Below are 19,573 nucleotides of genomic sequence, written 5' to 3' on the forward strand. Positions count from 1 at the left end.
CGGAAGCGGGCGTTCAGGGTTTTTAAGCGTTCTGCAACGACCAACAACCTCATCGCTTTTAAAAAGGCCAGAGAATTTGCGAAATGCACAATACGTGAGGCAAAGCGTACGTCATGGAGGGAATATGTAAATGGTTTAAATCGTCACACCCCACTGAGTGCAGTGTGGCAGCGAGTTAGTCGCATTTCCGGTAGGAGCGTCTCCACTGCAGTTCCGGTGTTGAAAGTGGCGGGAATCACGATATTGAACACACAGGAAGTTTCCAACAAAATAGGTCTCGCATTTGCAGAAAGGTGCCGACATGGAACAGACGACCCACGCTTTATTCGTTACAAGGAACGAAGTGAGAAGACGGCAATCAATTTTAGAATTCCTGACTCAGAGATTTATGAGTACAACCAACCGTTCACTGTCATGGAGCTCTGCACTGCTCTTAAGAGAGCTAAGGGTGTGTCGCCTGGATTGGATGAAGTCCACAACGATATGTTGAATCGCCTAAAGATTCTCTATGCCTTACTCTCACTTTTCAACTACATATGGTTGCAAGATGACTTCCCGGAGTCGTGGCGGGATGCCATTATAGTCCCGATACGGAAGCCCGGAAAGGATGGTTCCGATCCACTGCACTACCGCCCAATTTCGCTGACTTCATCGCTATGCAAAGTGCTAGAGAGGATGGTGAATGATCGTCTCATGTGGTACCTTGAAACCCACGGTTGTCTTTCCAAAGTGCAATGCGGGTTTCGGAAGAACCGATGCACTGTTGACCACTTAACGATCTTAGACACAGCTATACGACATTCCTTTAAACAAAGACGTCACACGGTAGCAGTCTTCTTTGACATTGAGCGGGCTTATGATACCACCTGGCGCTATGGCATTCTAAGCAAAGTACACAAGTGTGGACTCCGAGGTCACATGGCACTCTTCATTGGAAACTTTTTACGTCGTCGATTCTGCCGCGTCCGAGTGGGTGGCATGCTATCTGATTGCTATGAACAAGAGAACGGTGTTCCTCAAGGGAGCGTCCTTAGCGTAACCCTGTTTGCGCTGATGATCGATAATATCGCCGACTGTCTGCCACCTACCATCAGTCGGTCATTGTTTGTGGACGACTTTGCCATCTGGTGTGCGGCATCCACAACGACGTCTGCTGAGAGGCAGCTTCAATTATGCCTGATTCGACTAACTGAGTGGAGCCTTAAGAGTGGCTTCAAATTTTCGACCACCAAGACTAAGTGCATGCACTTCTGCTCACGGATTAGAGGCTGTAGAGACCCGGAGTTGCGACTGTATAATGCCACTATCCCAGTTTGTAGCGACATTTGTTTCCTGGGCCTCACGTTTGACCGTCGGCTCACGTTTAAGCAACACTTTAAGATGGTTAAGACTAAGTGTCTCAAGCGCATGAACCTCATGAAATTAATGTGTCGTATGACCTTTGGAGCCGATAGAAGCACCCTGTTGAACCTGTATAGGGCCCTAATTCGATCAGTCATCGATTATGCTAGTCCTGTCTACGATAGTGCTCCTACATCTTCAAAGCAGGTTTTGGACACAGTCCACCATACATGTGTTCGTATAGCCACTGGGGCGTTTCGTACGACCCGAACAAGAAACTTACTGGTGGAAGCGAATGAACCGCCCTTGCCTCTTAGGAGACAACGACTTACTTTGAATTACGCTATAAAGGTTTCACAATTTCCGGATCACCCAGCCTTTAAGTTCATCTTCTCTCGGACGTTAATCCGTTCTTTCTTGAGGGGGCGGCCCACGTCATCGCGGCCGATGTGCCTGCGCGTCCGGGACTGGCTAGACGAGTCGCTTATTACGCTGGATAACATTGCCCCGCACACTCTTCGGGACCCAGCTCCGTGGAGACGTCTGAATATTAAGTATGATTTGGAACTCTGTCAGCATCTTAAAAATGGCACTTCACCACGAGAGTTCCTCACGTATTCGTTGGAACAGATCTCACAATACGCGAACTCATTACAAATATTTACCGATGGCTCCAAGGGCTCAACGGGAACGGGTTGCGCATTTGTTTGCGGTGACCATACCGTAGGTCTATGCCTCCCGCGGCACCTGTCAGTTTTTTCCTCAGAACTGTTTGCCATTTTAGCAGCGCTTCAGTACGTTGCTTGTCGTCCTGAAAGGGATATAGTCATTTTGACCGACTCGCGTAGTGCACTTTTATCATTAGATCCGACGGCGATGTCGCGTGACCACTCATTTTTGACTCGCTCAATTTGGGAGGAATTGGAATGGCTGGACAGCACTTCCTGTCGTATCACATTTATGTGGATCCCCAGCCACATGGGAATAATGGGGAATGAAAAAGCCGACGCCGCAGCGAAAGCTGCGGCATGTGAGAGAAACCCAATACCAATTTATGTACCCGCTCGAGATCTGAAGACAGTCATTTCCAAATACGTTCGCAATACATGGCAGCACATGTTCGACCAACATCTCCACGCTTTCAGGGAAATCAAGCCCCAACTGGGTGATTGGGAATCCTCCCATCGCCGAAGCCGCTTCCAGGAAGTCGCCCTTTGTAGGCTTCGGTTGGGTCATACATACGCCACACACTCGTTTTACTTGACGCGTAGGGATGTGCCACGGTGTGATAGATGCGGGGACCGGTTGTCTGTTGAACATGTGCTCGTCTCATGTCGGCGCCTTGAGACGGAGAGGCGACGATTTTTTCCTCCAGCGCCCCTTCATCGGTTACTCGGTCGAGACCCATGTGGTGAACTTGGAGATATACTCGCATTTTTAGCACACATTGACTTGGACGTTATTTTCAGTCACCCCTCAGTGTAAGTGCGCCAGTGATGCTACCTGTTGTCAGTTGACAACATACTTATCGCGTCGTCGCAGAGGTAGATAACCGTCATCGAGTGGGCGCAAAATGGCCCCGATGCCGACGCGCCCTTAAAACACAAATCACCACCACCACCACCACGTCGGGCGTAGGGATAATTCAAACAATATTCGCGTGGTGCAGTCTCGTCTTCTTTGTTACTATGCCTCGTTTTTCCTAAACGATCCAGCATTGAAACTTGGTGGATCCAGTTGCGATATCTGAGTGTAATCCCGCAGAACAGTTTAACAATATATTTAGTCTGTCATGGAAGTAAAAATAAGGTCATTCTTATGTTTGTTATTATGGTGTCATTGAATGCTCAGTATGCGTGGTGTATATTTTCTGGATTTTGTTGCATACTCAAGGTTGTTTATGTTGTGCATTGTTATTACTGCACAAAATTTTGAAGCGTAGGTTTGCGATGATATTGACAATCTAGCTGTTTGTGGAGTAGTTTGTACTGTGATTACATTCACAACCAGGCCCTGCTTCAGTGTTTTTAATGTAAGAAGCGGATACAGAGTACAGATTGTTTGGGGGGGGGGGATGATTAACACGCGCTCGGGTGGCCGGCTAGATACCCTTCGCTCGGGTGGGGAGGGTCAATGTGACCCCCTGAGATCTCGGAACTAAGAAAGCTAGATACACCAAATTTACAGAGCGTGTTGACCTGTACGTGAATTCACTAAGGTCAAAGTTTTAGGTTCCTAGGTCATGACCTTCGGATCGAAAAAGTAAAACAAGGTCAAGTTCTAGGTTAGTCTCCAAAGTGCCCCAGAACCTAGATAACAATTTCTACACAAAAGGCCACATGCTCATTTAAGGTCAGTGACCTTGTTTGACCTTTTGAAGGTCAAGATGACGAAAATAATGCAAGATTGCTTTCAGTTTTGCATTTGACTAAGCGACAAAGATTACGCTAGGCAGTATGTTCCTAAAACAAAATGTTGACCTGCGTCATTTTAGGTCAATGACCTATTCTGACCTCTAAGATGTCCATGGATAGGGAATAATGCGGTTTCTGCTATCAATAAATTCGAAATGGGCACCAGAAATCATCCCATACAGCAAGCCCTGGAGTAACAACCCAGGTCAGTTTTGACCTTGGCGCGACCTACATACCTGACCTGAGGTCAATTAAATTTGCTCATTCAACTGTTGTGTTGCCTAAGAAAGCACCCCAGAGAGGTATGGTTTCGTCTAACACTCTGTTGTTGGATCATATTGAAGGATTCCCTAGAAATTGCCTTCGCTGAAACCATGGCCTGATTTTGACCTGCCATGGGTCAGCGACATTACAGGTTACATGTAAAATTTGTATGCCAAACGATGCGCTATTCAATTGTTTACAGCTATGCAAAATTTGGCGCAGCTGCACCACGCCGTTCGGAAACGGACGACACAAGGTAGAGCATAAACTAAACCAGAATTACCCCTGGAATTTGCGTGCTTTACTCTGGAAGCATAAAACGTGGTGACTAATTTGTGAATGAATTGTGTGATATGATTGAGTTGCCAAAGTGGCAGAAACCTAGGACCCAGTTCATTGTGAGCTCTCAGCCCAAATACGGTGGTGAAAGCACACACGTCCAGGCTCCTACGCCATTAGCGCTTCGTCCTCCGCTCTTTGGGCGCTCCAATGGTTGCTGGGCAATCAAACAGTATGTTTATTGTTGTCAACGTTTGCTGGGTATGGCGGTTCTCCGCCTGTATGGCGTGCCCAGTCGTGTTCTGTTCAGAAAATGCTGGCCAGCCCAGACAAAAATTTCCCGTGAAAGCTATGTTTTTTATTGAAGTCCTCACAAATCACACGCACGCGAAATTCTCACCATGACACTAGCGTTCCGCACGAGTGGGCAATACTTTTTTCGCTCCTCCATTTCGCCACTCACCCAGCCGGCCTAAGATGGCGGCAAAGCCTCATGTGGAGGGCGTTTGGATCGTGCCGAGTCGGCCTCAACTGGCGCGTTTCAGCGTCGAACCTGCGCTGTCTGGGTGGGGGACTACTTCTGGGTTGGGTCGTGGATGTACGCGGTGAAGATGGGCACGCCCAGCTCGACGTGCACCAGCGAGCAGACGAACGGCTGGTCGAAGCGCGCCTGGAACGGCTGCGGTTTGGCGCTGAGCGGCACGAGCCCGACGGCGGCGGCGCCGGCCGCCTCCGTGCCGTGCTGGTCACTCGAGATGACCGCCTTGTGGACCAGCTGGTTGACGCGCAGCTGGTCGTCAGCCCCCATGCCGCCAATGAACATCTCGCCGACGCCCATCTGTTGTGCTAGGTCGATGTACGAACGTTTTTTGGAAGTGATGCTGAAGCTGGGCAGTGTGACGGCCGTGTAGGTTGTGGGGCGCGCGCCCGCCAGCGCCTGGTAGTGTCGCTGACGCAGCTTGTCCTGCACCGGTGAGCCGTCGGTCGTGGTGAACAGGAACATGCGGATGGCTTCGTTGCGGTACGGCAGTGACACGCCGATCACGCCGTCTGTCGACCCGTCCAGCAGCGGCAGCGTTTCGCGCGTGAAGAGCATCTCCGTGTTGACGGGGCCGGCGTCCGTGCGGAACACGCCAGGCTGGGTGCCCAGCCGCGACTGCCACTTGTCGCTGAATACCAGCGCCGACGCGAAGATGAGGCTGGTGTCGGCCGCCAGGCTGGTGAAAAGCTGTTGGATCTTACCGTTGGTGGCGCGCTCCACCTGGCTGTTGATAAGCCGAACCGTCTCTGGCTTCGCGAAGTCAACTGCCGAGCCGCGGCCGCGCACAAAGTCGAGGATACTCTTGCAGCGCGCCTGCTGCCTCGTGCCAGCCGTCCCATCGCAGGCGGCGAAGGCGCCAGGCCGGTAGTAACCCATCAGCGTACCGTTGAGTGTAGGCTCGGCGTCGGCGGCGGCCAGGAGCGCGTCGCTCAGCTCGGCCGGCGCCGGCGACTGGAGCGCCTCCTTGATTTCACCGCGCACCTTGGCGTTGCCCAGCCGATAGGCGGCCGTCAGTACTTGCAGCAGGCAGAAGGTGCACACCACCTCGTTCCGGCCACTGAACACGCTGGTGACGACACGCTGGTTGAGCGCATGCAACGCCGGGTTGGCGTCGACCAGTGCACGCCGCGCTGCCGGATCCGCTTGCGGCCCCCGATCCGACTGGGGGCCCGGATGGGTGTCGGACGCAGGCAACGGGTGCGGACTGGAGGGAGGCGCTCCTCCGAGCCCTCCGGCGGACGCGAGAGGCTTACTCTGGCCAGACGACGGCAGTCGGCCCGTGTTGGTGGCAACCTTTGCTGGGCTGGTCGGGCCGCTTGCAGGGAACTGTCCCGGCCGGCCATCGGAGCCGCCAGGAGCCGCCGGAGCCGCCGAGGACGCCAGTAGATCCCGTGCTGCCGAGGTCGCCGGTAGCCGGCGGTAGGGAAGATGAAGATTCCTCGAAACGGCCTGGGATTGGTCGCGGGGCCGTGGGCGAGCGAAAGATGATCACGTCCATCGCGTGGCTGTTCGAGGGCGGACCGGGTTGCAGTACCCAGAACGGCTGCGGGAATGACGGGGGGAGTCGGTTTAGCACGACCGGTGGGTCCATCCCTGCAGCTCCCGCCAGGAGGCAGGCGGCGGTCAGCAGTAAGCCGCGCTCCATGGTGCCGGACCGGCGCTGGTCGGCACTGCTGCGACGCGGTCGTCCGACTGAGGTCCTGGACACGTGCGGCAGCAGTCAGCGGCCACTCGGTGCTCCGCTACTCTTGAACTGGCCGGCCGGCGTCCCTCACCCGCCGGCCCGCGCCCGGCAGTGACGCACGGCGCGTCCAGCGGACAGACGCGAGCCCAGGCGCGGTCGTGCGCGAGCCGCTCGAAACTCGCGGTCCGCCAGTCTTGTGCCCGTCTGACTCGCTGGCCCTAGCGGTGCCAGTCTGCCGGTATTCAGAGCGGCCCGGCCCCGTGACGGGCCCTAGCGCCGACCCTGTGACGGGCCCTGGCACCGAGTCTGTGACGTGCCCTGGCGCCGCCCTTGCGTGATGGCTCCGGATTAAACCGGACGGATTGGAAATCCCGCCCGGGTGGAAGTTCCCCGCGGTGTTTGGCCGCGACGGCACGGTAGCACGAGTTGGGCGATGGTGCTGAAAGGTGTTGAGGCCAGGCATACCATTCTTATACACAATGGCCAGAAACCATTAAGCTTTCTCGCCGTGTGCTGTCGTTGCCTGGTGCAATATCTAGTTGCCCACGTTCACGTGGGTCACGTGTGCCCAGGCGACCTGTTGACCTCACCTGGACAGAACGTTCCCTATGCCGTCATCTCATCATCGGCGCCAAGCTACCCCAGTCGCCGATGCTTCCCGAGCACTTGACAGCTGTCTGCTATTTACATGACTGCGTGAAACGAATCCCCGCAGGGGCACCGGCTTCGGCCGGTGTAGGGGACTAGCGCCCCCTCGAGTCCCAGCTCCGGTGACGGGTGGACAGCGCAAGCTGTTCCTCTCAGGGCGTAGCGACCCTGCCGGTACGTGAGATCCTGCCCCTTGTCCCGCCCGTTCCCTCCACATTATCCGCACTGCCGCATCCGGTCCTATCACCACTCTCATCCTCGTTTTATCGGGGTCGCCGTGCCCCCCCCCCCCCCCCCGCCCACGTCCCCGGGTTGATCAGATCCTGGTGGCTGAGGGGCGCGCCGTGCGGGTCAGTCACGGCGCGTCCCAACACTCCACTTTGGCCAGGATATCCGGGGGCGTGGGGGCCCCGTGGGGTCCCACACGGGTCTAGCAGCTTGTCGTTCGCGTTGCGGTTGGGTGCTTCCTCGCGGGTTTCCGCTTGGGGCGTCTGGCCGCGCGCAGCGGCTTAAGGGGTCAACGGGCGGCGGCGCTGAACCACGGTCAGGACGGGGAGGGGCTTCCCCGGTTACACCTGGCCGTGCAGGAGGCGTCATTCGCCCCGTTTAGCACCGGGGTAGCCCTGGCTGTGACCACCTCCCGAGGGAGAGTTGGGCCGTACCCCAGTTGGACTCCGAGATGGGTGGGAAGCCCCGATGCCGAAATGAAAACCACCCTTTATGGCATCTTCTCACCTTAAAAACACCCGTCCTCCGAAAGGGGAACGGACCTCGATAACCCCAGTGTGCAGAGAAGAATCTGCGCCCCCCGGTCCCCGGATCCTGATCTTCGGTAGTGGAGAGATTAAGCTGGCTTCCCTCATCATATGCGACAAGCTCGGGGATGGCAAAATAGAAGTAGAGTTCGCTAGTGGTCTGGAGGTGAGTAGGGCCATGGTAGCTAAGGATTTACGTATAGTGTTCGGGATGAGACTGGAAAGCATGAAAAAACCGCGTCAATATCAGTAATACCACATGAGACCAAAAATTCGTCCAGGGGGTAGTCACTTGTTTTGGTCTTCGTGACGTCGCGGAGGACGAGATAGTCGAAGAACTCCCAGAGTTTAGTGTGACGAACGCTCGCAGTATTCTCGTCGGACGGGGAGGAGAGCTGTTGCCCACCAACAACCTCATTCTGACGTTTAGCGCCACCGATTTGCCGGCCGAGATACGGGTGGGATACGCTCGAGTGAAGGTTCGCCCTTATGTGCCTAACCCATGCGGCGCTACCAATGCCAGCGATTCGGCCATACCAAGCTCCACTGTCGTAACCGCCCAGCATGTGGTAAATGTGCGTCTTTCGAGCACACGGGCGATGTTTGCACCTCTGCTGAACCCCACTGCGTCAACTACGGCAAGGACCAAATCCCACACACGACGTACGACCGTACATGCCCGGCTTACGCGAAAGAAAAAGAGATTATATCAATAAAAGCCTCTAAAAACGCCTCTTTTCGTGAAGCTCGTGAACTTTACGACAGCCATTCAAAAAATCGTATGCGTCCAAAGTGTAAACTTCGTTGCCACGAAGTAATGCCATCCAGCACATGACGGCAGTTCAGTTCAGTTCAGTTCAGTTCAGTTCAGTAGTCAAGAGGACGAACACGGCGTGGCCCAGCCCGCAAGGTCGACTATTAGAGAAAAGTAAGTTGGGTTAATTCGAGAAAAATGGATCTGCCATGCACTTGATTGATTAAAATCACATTACGATTGAAATCGTGCAAGACCCCTGGCTACTGCAGGAAACAAGACAGAAATGGAAGGTGGATTTTCGTGGGATATCAGACAACCTGGTATAAACTCTGTATTGTTTGGTGTTGCTATGCAGTGATCGTGTCGCAATTGATAAGCATGCTGCTAAACTTTTTGTTGTCATGTGTTGATATGCTGCACATAATTGAAGGCTCAGAAATGTAATGCAATGTTCCCACGCCATTAAGCTTCTTCAACCAGAAACGAATTTTACACTGCGATGTGGTGGTGCTTGAAAAATTGGGGTGCCAACAACTAAGATATGATTAACAATACAATGAGCATTGTTTGTGTCTGGTGGTAATGCTAAATTACATATATCCAAGAAGACGGGAGGCCAGATATATGATGTCAGTTCTCAACCATTGATTACACCTAAATGAATTTGTTTCGATGTCAATGAATGAGCAAAAGTAAATGCGCTGATATGTTCCACATTTGCTATTGATGTTTAGTAACCGAAAAATGCGTGAGTAGTTTGGCAGAGATTGACTAATTTGTGGTGAGCCGGCCCAGGTTGGATAGGATTTAGAACTGAAAAGGGATCGGTGAGCGGTTTGGACTTTCGACTCACCGAATGGTCTGAAGATGACTCCTCAGATTCGATCCGCGGCGAGTTCTGCTGCTTGCCACTGGCGCGGTCCGCCAGTCACGGACCCGACCGACTCGCTGGCCCTAGCGGTGCCAGTCTGCCGCTGATTAGAGCGGTCCGACGCTGTGACGAGTCCGCTATAAATAGCTATAAATCCGCTATAAGTCTGCTTTGAGAGCTATAAACCATATAGCAAGCGCACGTAACGTTTTGTGGAGAGGCAGTGCGACGCGGAAGTCTCCGCTGCGCCAGGCTGGCCTGCGAATATCCATGGAGGGGATGTAACTTTGTATTTGGTTTTATATGATGGTAGACACAAATCAGGCAGTTTTGTGAACTCTCACGTAGCCTGAACATTGCGTCATTCCATAAGGTGTCTGCCAAGCTATTCTTCGATACAGTCCGTATCATGCGGAGAAGGATGAAGTGCAGATAAATGTGGCGTATGAAACGCTGCGATACACAGAAAAAAACAATCGTTACGTCTGATCGATGCCACGCATGCTTTTGTTAGTGATTATGACATGCGCGAATACAAGCAGTCTGTGTGCTGTCATATAGTTAAGTGATATTTGGCCTATAAAGGAAACGAACCAAACCGATATGAGAACGTTGTCCTCGTTGACTAGAGCTTTTGCGATGTAGGCACCAACGCGAACGCAACAGCACGGAACCAATGGACGTACCCAATGTCAATATAGACGCCGGCTACCCCGATACCTGCCAGGTTGACGTTCGAGTCTGCGTTATCGCTATTTCCGTGAAAAGTTTGTGATTTCGTCCACGAAAGTAGGACTTAGCCAGTCATTTCTACCCGCACGTTGTCTGCAAGTCAACGCGCGAAAGCTGCATTTCTGCATCCCCACCTGTTTGATTTTCACGAACGTTGGATTTTCCAATGTAGTGATCAAACCTGCTGTTGTCGCTTGCCGAAGGTGCGTCCTGCCCTTGACGTGGCTTTGGTTGTTATCTTCGTGATGGCACCCGGACAGCTGCGTCATTCGTTTTGCATTCGCTCGTCGCACGTCGCACAAGACGTCGCATGAGCGTACTTTTGACGTCTCGGGTTGACAGAATCACCTAGCCCAGCGATTCGTTTGATAAACCCCACTAGTCCGTTTGAGACTGTTTGCGGTGCCATCACTGCAGAACGTTCTTAGATCTCAGGCAGGGTGGACTTGTGTTCTCGCCATTGGGAGTCCGAAGGCTGTACATAAGTAGAGTTCATCTTGCAGATTTATCCAAAATATTTTACCGTTGTGCATAACATGTCACGCGATGCACCAGATCGATCAAAATGTTGGGGTTAAAATTGTAATTGTCCCAGCCCTTGTGTTCTTTTGGTTGACTGGCTATCTGCTGTGTGTGCGGGCGTGTGATTCTTTGGTTGGCTGGGTATCCGCTGTGTCCGGGAGTGGGACTGGGTAGCGGCTATGTGCGGGCAGGTAGCTGGGTAACCGCTGTTTCCGGCCATTTAACCGTGTAAGTGTGGTGTCCGTGCGCATGACTGGGTAGTCCGATGTCCGTGGGTGTGACTGGGTAGCCCTGTGTCCGGGGGCGGGACTGAGTGCCGCTATGTCCAGGAGTATGACGGGGGTCGGGGTGGCCACTGTATCCGGGCGGGTGGCTGGCTACCCGCTATATCCGGGCATGCGACTGCGCAAAACGTTGTATTTTGGCGCGTAACGGAGGTAATCACTGTATGGGGCGTGTCACTAATTACGCGGCTGTTTTCCGACCTGCAAGTGAGCAGGCTGCTGTGTCCGGACGCGTGACTGAGTATGCTGTTGTGTCTTGACGCGTGGCTGCGTAAGCTGCCGTGCCCGGGCGTAGAACTGCGTACACCGTTGTGTTCTCGGGATTAACTGAGGAAGCCGTATTGTCCGGGCTGTTCCAGTCCATCATTACGCGTAGCCTGAGGTGCCGCTCAGGGGGTCCGCCTGGCATTCGGTGGCGGCGGACGTCTGCTGGCTGCGGCTGGGAACGGAAAAGGTCGCGACGTACTCTGCGGCCGACGGCGGTGCATTTACTCGGCCGCTGAGGTTTGCTGCTGCGCTGCTGGCTGGACGGCCGCACGCTGAGTGTGCGGCAGCACGGTACTCGGTCCGTGTGAGGCATATCGTCGTTGGTCTGGCATGATGCAGCCAGCATGCAGCCGCGCGCATCACTCGATAGGAAGCTCAGGTAGGCCCTAACGTCACCTCGTGGGGAGGCGAGGGCCATAAGACGTCGGTAATTTCTGGCCAGTGGAACGTCGATGACGTGTGTTCGATGGCCCCTGATAAACGCTGCTTGATTAGTTATGCTTCCATTGCCGTGATCGGTTGGACGCTGATGCCCGTGGTGGAGGGGGGGGGGGGGGGGGGGGGCAGTCTTGGATGGGGCTTGCCCCAAAGACTTTATCGTAGTGTATTATAGGTTATTAACTGAGAGCTTGCAATAAGCGAGAGCAATGGACGTTATTCTCTGCGCGTTGCTAAAAGAATGTACCGCCGCCCTGCTTCCCTCCCTCATGGCGACATCGTGGCATCTCGGCATTAGTCGGCTCCACTGCAACCACACTACTGTATTTATCAACGGAGATCTCTTGCAGAGGGTCGCAGTTTTGCCCTCCACACACGTCTCCCTTTAATGTGATGTTTAATTACCATCGTCTCCCACAACTCCCTCTGTGTTGGTTGAGGAGCACCGTCCACTCGCATTAGTCGCAACAACACGCCAGGGCGGCTCGGCTACTTCTGGGTTGGGTCGTGGATGTACGCGGTGAAGATGGGCACGCCCAGCTCGACGTGCACCAGCGAGCAGACGAACGGCTGGTCGAAGCGCGCCGGGAACGGCTTCGGGGGTAAACTAGTTGGTACGAGCCCGATCCCGGCGGCGCCGGCCGCCTCCGTACCGTGCCGGTCACTCGAGATGACCGCCTTATGGACCAGCTGGTCGACGAGCAGCCGGTCGTCAGCACCCAAGCCGCGGACGAACATCTCGCGAATGCCCATTTGTTGTGCCAGGTCAATGTACGAGTATTTTTTGGAGTCGATGTTGAAGCTGGGCAACGTGACGGCCGTGTAGGTGATGTTGTGCTCACCGACCAGCGCCTGGTAGTGTCGCTGACGCAGCTTGTCCTGTACCGGTGAGCCGTCGGTCGTGGTGAACAGGAACATGCGGATGGCGTCGTTGCGGTACGACAGTGACACGCCGATCACGCCGTCTGTCGACCCGTCCAGCAGCGGCAGCCAAGTTTCTTTGTAGAGCATCTCGGTGTTGACGGGACCGGCGTCCGTGCGGAACACGCCAGGCTGGGCTTCCAGCTGCCTCCCCCACTTGTCGCGGAATACCAGCGCCGACGCGAAGATGAGGCTGGTATCGGCCGCCAGGCTCGTGAAGAGCTGTCGGATCTTACCGTTGGTGGCGCGCTCCACCTGGCTGTTGATAAGCCGAACCGTCTCTGGCTTCGCGAAGTCAACTGCCGATCCGCGGCCGCGCACAAAGTCGAGGATACTCTTGCAGCGCGCCTGCTGCCTCGTGCCAGCCGTCCCATCGCAGGCGGCGAAGGTGGCAGGCCGGTAGTAACCCATCAGCGTACCGTTGAGTGTAGGCTCGGCGTCGGCGGCGGCCAGGAGCGCGTCGCTCAGCTCGGCCGGCGCCGGCGACTGGAGCGCCTCCTTGATTTCACCGCGCACCTTGGCGTTGCCCAGCCGATAGGCGGCCGTCAGTACTTGCAGCAGGCAGAAGGTGCACACCACCTCGTTCCGGCCACTGAACACGCGGGTGACGACGCGCTCGTTTAGCACGTATGCCGCCGGGTTGGTGTCGACCAGCGCGCCCGGGCGGGTCGTCTGATATTGCTGGCTCTGCGCGGCGGCTCCTGCCAGCAGACAGGCGGCGGTGAGCAGCAGACGACGCTTCATGGCGACGGACTGACGCCGGGCGGCCGCTCCTCCGCTTTTCTACTGGTCGGCGGGCCGACTGACCGCAGCTGCAGATGAAGGGTCTGATAATGATTAACGGCGGCGGCCGGCGGGCAGACGCGAGCTCAGGCTTAGCAATTTCGCACGCTGGTGGCTAGGGACAATTCACGGATTAGCTGAACCCAAGCATTGGTATTTATGTATTTACAATTACTACACAATTACAACTACAAGTACAATTAATGTTTTGACTTACTTTTGGCCATGCAACAAGGTCGACTATTAGAGAAAAGGAACTTGTGTTTATTCTAGATAAATTGAACTGCCATGCACTTGATTATTTAAGATCACACCACGGTTGAAATTGTGCAAGACTCCTGGGTACTGCAGGAAACAAGACAGAAATGGAAGGCGGTTTTTCATGGAATATCAGACAGCCTGGCATAAACTCTGTATTGTTTGGTGTTGCTATGCAGCGATCGTGTCACAATTGATAAGCATGTTGCTTAAGTTTTTGTTGTCATGTGTGTTATGTTGCACACAATTGAAGGCTCAGAAATGTAATGCAATGTTCCCACGCCATTAAGCTTCTTCAACCAGAAACGAATCTTACACTGCGATGTGGTGGTACTTGAGAAATTTGGGTGGCAACAACTAAGATATGATAAACAATACAATGAGTCGTGTTTGTGTCTGATGGTAATGCTAAATTACATATATCCAAGAAGACAGGAGGCCAGATATGCTCCGCCGGCGGGTCACGAGCACCCGCGCCGCCATAGTGCGCCATCGGGAGCTGCTCTCTGCCGGGAGTGCCAATGCTAGCCGGTAGATGGCGTCCATGTCTCCCGGCGAGCAACCTCCCGTGGTCCCGCGGAGTGGCGGACGGCCTCTCGAAACACAGAGGGATGGGCGCACCTCGTCCGGCCTGCTTCGCATCGTTCTCCTCCCCCGCACCGTACCTCCAGTGTCCGTAACGAGTTCCTCCAGGACGTAAGTGATCTTTGCCAACCAAACATGGGCGCCGCGCAAAGATCAATCAGTAAATCAAGCTGGACAAAAAGAAACAGGAAAAGGGGAGAGAGCACGCGCTCATTAGAGAAATCTGCGCGTGTGCTCGGGACGGGGCACAGACTGAGTTAGTTCGCTTCTGAATTATCAAAAAGGAGGCTAACGAATAAACAAAAACAATCAAATTCGTACAGACCTCATGCAAAATAAATTAATAAATCGAGCCGGACAAAGCAACACAGAAGAAAGCATGATCATGAGGAAATCCATCTATGCACGAGGAAATCCTTCTATGCGCGGTAGACGGGGTTCAGTGGCAACTCGTTCAATCCGAGCTATCGGGAAGAGTCAAGGAAACAGGAAACAGACAAACCGTCGAGCTGGCAGACCAGACCAACGGCCTAGCCAAAGAAATCTTTCGTGAGTATGGGTACATGGCCCGTACGCCACGCCTGGCCGCGACGCGGGGCCGGCGAGGGCCGTGATGAGTCTGTGGAGGTTCTGCCAGACTGGCCGGAGCAGGTGGTGCCGCAGTGCCGCGAGCCGCAGGCCCCACGCGCTGCGTCGGACGCAGACTAGCCGGAGCAGGTGGTGCCGCAGCGTCGCGAGCCGTAGGCCCCACGCGCTGCGTCGGACGCAGACTGGCCGGAACAGGTGGTGCCGCAGTGCCGCGAGCCGTAGGCCCCACGCGCTGCGTCGGACGCAGACTAGCCGGAGCAGGTGGTGCCGCAGCGTCGCGAGCCGTAGGCCCCACGCGCTGCGTCGGACGCAGACTGGCCGGAACAGGTGGTGCCGCAGCGCCGCGAGCCGTAGGCCCCACGCGCTGCGTCGGACGCAGACTAGCCGGAACAGGTGGTGCCGCAGCGCCGCGAGCCGTAGGCCCCACGCGCTGCGTCCGACGCAGACGCCCTCCGGCCCTCCCAATCAGATCGTCTGTAGTCTCGCCTTGTCCCAAACAATTTTTACGCAGCGCGTCACCTGTACTTTCAAAGCCCTAACGCATATTGTCCCCACACCCGATATGCATTTCCAGCAACATGTTTTCGCTGTGACACTTCGGCAACGCCCCGTGGGTACGGTGAGTGCCCTCCCCCTCTTCCCAGGTAAACAGGAGGGAAGGGGTTGTGGCGGCTCGCGCCCACCCGGTGGGAGCCGCCCTGGACTGTTTCAAGCACACAGACGTCCACGGCCCGGTCGGGACGGGGACAGCAGCCCTGGTGCTCGCATTGTGCATGTTCCCGCCGGCGCCCCGCTGCCCACGGAGCCAGAGATCATGGCTAGATGACCAGCGTTGGAGTTGTCTTATGCCGATGCACCCTGTGTTTTTTTTTTGTCTCGGATACCTCTTTTTCGGCCTTTTGCACGACGTGTTATGTGTCGTGATTTCTCGTAACTGGGTCAGCCGCCCTTGTTTTTCCGCATGGTCCAATGGTGGGGCCCGAATGTCTCCTTCACCTAATACGGTGCCAGCCCAGCGCATGCTAATTCCACAGATCGGCCCTTTCCACTTTGCTGTCGGCGGGTCCTGTGCGACACCCTCTGACCCAGTTACACATGGCGCCGACACGACGGCGATCTGGAGAGGAGGGGCGAGGCAGCCATGCTGTTTTTTCTCTTCCCGACGGTCAAACATCGTGCGCCCATCAGTCTTGTCTGGCCGACCGCTGGCAGATGTGCCCCTTCGGGGTGGCGGTCTCAAATGGAAAAATAGGGCGCTGCGGTGTGAAGTTGTGGAATACTTGCCGTTAACCGCGCCTGGTCAGGTTTTGCGCGCCGTTGGTGCTTGGGAACGTTGGTAAGCAGTAGCTGGATATGATAAGCAATGCCATGGGACTTGTTTGTACCTGATGTTTATGCAAACTGACACACCCGAGAAGGCAACAGGTCGAATTGAGTATGCTAGCGCTCGCCCATTGGCGACATCTAAGTGGATTTTTCTCGAGGCAAATTAAGAAATAAGGAAAATTAAAAGCGCCAGTAGGTATCGCTTTTGCCATTTGTTTTAAGAATGCAACATTGGGGAGCGGTTTGGCACAGATTCCTGGGGTTAGCTTTTCTGGTAAGCTGGGCCGGATTCGACTAGACTCAGACTTTTGTAAAAGGGTAAGTAGGACGCACTCTGGCTGCCCCAGTCACCGACGCTTCCCGAGCACTGGACAGTTATCTGTTGCTTACATTAGTGCGTGGAATTAAGGAAGGCTACCTTTGTCTGGTCCGAAAAATACTTATGCCCTGTGCTTCCGTTTTATTGTTAACATCCACGGATGTTCTGCATTAACGGCAGTAGCCGAATTAGCTCGACCAAATGAAGGCAATAAGTGGGGCAGACGCAAACTCAAGTGGGCAACGAACTGACTAATGCTGGACTTTTCCACAAGAGAGAGAGAGAGAGAGAGAGGGAGAGAAGAGAGAGAGAGAGAGAGAGAGAGAGAGAGAGAGAGAGAGAGAGAGAGAGAGAGAGAGAGAGAGAGAGAGAGAGAGAGAGGAGAGAGAGAGAGAGAGAGAGAGAGAGAGAGAGAGAGAGAGAGAGAGAGAGAGAGAGAGAGAGAGAGAGAGAGAGAGAGAGAGAGAGAGAGAAGAGAGAGAGAGAGAGAGAGAGAGAGAGAGAGAGAGAGAGAGAGAGAGAGAGAGAGAGAGAGAGAGAGAGAGAGAGAGAGAGAGAGAGAGAGAGAGAGAGAGAGAGAGAGAGAGAGAGAGAGAGAGAGAGAGAGAGAGAGAGAGAGAGAAGAGAGAGAGAGAGAGAGAGAGAGAGAGAGAGAGAGAGAGAGAGAGAGAGAGAGAGAGAGAGAGAGAGAGAGAGAGAGAGAGAGAGAGAGAGAGAGAGAGAGAGAGAGAGAGAGAGAGAGAGAGAGAGAGAGAGAGAGAGAGAGAGAGAGAGAGAGAGAGAGCACCCAACCAATGAGATGCACGCACAGCCTGGCAAACCCCCTGCTCGGGATTGCGCTGGGTTTTGCGATCAACAGGCAATCGCAAGACGTGGACAAATGCGAAGATTTTCAGCAAATGCTGGGATGCAAACGCCATTCTTGTAGATTTACTCCTACGTTCTACATATATATATATATATATATATATATATATATATATATATATATATATATATATCTATATCTATATCTATATATCTATATATCTATATATATGTATATGTATATGTATACGCTTGATTAAAAATGACTGCTGACTCAGCATTGACGAGCTTTTTGACACATCAACGTTTCAAACGTTTGATTTAAAGATGTTCGCGCAAAATTACTCATATATTCGTCGCTCCTTACGTTCTAGCGTTTCGATATCCTATCTCATCGTCGGAGAAGACTAAATGGTGCAATAAATAAGTTTGTTTTTTTAGAGGATAAAAATTGTGCACTATTATTGGAAAACATCTTTTGGTACGGAGGACACAAATGAATCAGGACTAACTGAAGTGAGACAGAGTCCCATTTTCGCTTTGATACATATAAGACACTCATAATGGGAACACTACAAAGACACAATGAGAACACTATTGCCGCAACCACATCAATAGTGCTCACCGCCCACCACCTAATAGTTCAAGAGTTGTGCAAGAATTTGTTTGTCTGTTTAGGGGCCAGAGAGAGTTCGTTAATGAATATGCTTTCCCAAATTTGAAGGCGTCTTCTGTCATTGCACGTCCGTAAAATGTCAGTGTTTTGTGTCGGTTATTGTCGTGTCAAGGTCATGTAGGGTTCAGGCCGTCTGTGGTCCAGAGGTGCCCCGTCACGTAAGTGCATTGTCAGGCGTCGTGAGAGTGTCGTGGTTACACTTATGTAATGTATGGAGCAAAGTTTGCAACCTTCGATGTTGCATTCGAATTGATACACTACATCGGTGCATTTAAGTTTGGTCGAGTTTGTCTGGACTGTTTCTCATAAGAAAGTTATGTATCTTATTACGATTGTAAATGGCGATGTCTATTGTAGTCGTCATTTAGTGCTTTTGACATCGTCGTTTGCTATCGTAATAGGAAGATATCTAGCTTGCTTATGAGAAACAGCCCAGACAAACCCGACAAACTAAAATGCACCAATGCAGTGTAACGATTCAAATGCAACATCGGACGCTGCAAACTTCGCTCTATACACTACATTGGTGTAACCACGACGACACCCTCACGACGCCTGACAATGCAGTTGCGTGACGGGGCACCTCTGGACTACATGCGACACGAACACGGCATGACATTGACACGACAACAACTGACAGACAACACTGATATTTTACGGACGTGCAATGACAAGAGGACGCCTTCAAATTTGGGGAAGCATATTCATTAACGAACTCTCTCCGGCCGTAAACAGACAAACAAATTCTTGCACAACTCTTGAACTATTAGGTGGTGGGTGGTGAGCATCATTGATGTGGTTGCGGCAATAGTGTTTTAATTGTGTCTTTGTAGTGTTCCCATTACGAGTGTGTCTTATATGTATCAAAGTGAAAACAGGACCCTGTCTTACTTCAATTAGTCATGCTTCATTTGTGTTCCCCGTACCAAAAAGGTGTTTTCCAATAGAAGTGCACAAGTTTTTATCCTTTAAAACTCAAAACTTATTTTTTGTGCCATTCAGTCTTCGACGATAAGACAGAATCTCGAAACGTCAGAATGTAAGCAGCGATAAATATATGAGTAATTTTGCGCGAACCATCTTTAAATCTAAATGATGATGCCAAGCCAAATGCCTGAAAACTAGAACGATGCGTCAAAAAGCTCGTCAACGCTGAGTCAGCAGTCGTTTTTAATCAAACATGTATACAAGAAAGGATTTCACCAAAATGTTCCAATACATACATGTGCACATATATATATATATATATATATATATATATATATATATATATATATATATATATATATATATATATATATATATATATATATATATATGTATGTATTTAGTTGTGCGTATATATACATATATATATATATATATATATATATATATATATATATATATATATATCGCCAGTTGACAGTGAAGCTACACTCATGGACCTGAACGCAACAGCAAGGAACCATGGAACGTGCACAATGGCAAACTAGGCGGAACCCCTGGACGTGCCCAGTGGCAAACAAGACGT

The 19,573-nt window shown here is 52.7% G+C and overlaps 2 protein-coding genes across 2 annotated transcripts in view; one reads left to right on the plus strand and one right to left on the minus strand.

Moving 5' to 3' along the window:
* The window catches only part of stmA (Protein EFR3 homolog stmA), an 80,232-nt gene that overhangs the window by 16,704 nt on the left and 43,955 nt on the right, over positions 1–19,573 (plus strand).
* LOC119106317 (serine protease inhibitor A3N) lies at positions 4,642–13,486 on the minus strand. The gene is made up of 2 exons (XM_037229931.1): positions 12,324–13,486; positions 4,642–4,909 (listed from the first exon to the last, which is right to left on the minus strand). Exons 1-2 carry the CDS (start codon positions 13,460–13,462, stop codon positions 4,873–4,875), a joined length of 1,176 nt encoding a protein of 391 aa, XP_037085826.1. The 5' UTR covers positions 13,463–13,486; the 3' UTR covers positions 4,642–4,872.

Source organism: Pollicipes pollicipes, unplaced genomic scaffold, assembly GCF_011947565.3.
Source record: "Pollicipes pollicipes isolate AB1234 unplaced genomic scaffold, Ppol_2.1 Scaffold_6138;HRSCAF=7277_pilon_pilon_pilon, whole genome shotgun sequence".
Taxonomy (NCBI): Eukaryota; Metazoa; Arthropoda; class Thecostraca; order Pollicipedomorpha; family Pollicipedidae; genus Pollicipes; species Pollicipes pollicipes.

Excerpts from the sequence above, each read along its gene's own strand:
- LOC119106317 (XM_037229931.1), bottom strand. The coding sequence starts at position 13,462 with ATGAAGCGTCGTCTGCTGCTCACCGCCGCCTGTCTGCTGGCAGGAGCC. Across the intron at positions 4,910-12,323 it reads GTCGAGCTGGGCGTGCCCAT|CTTCACCGCGTACATCCACG; the intron begins CTTCACCGCGTA and ends GGGCGTGCCCAT.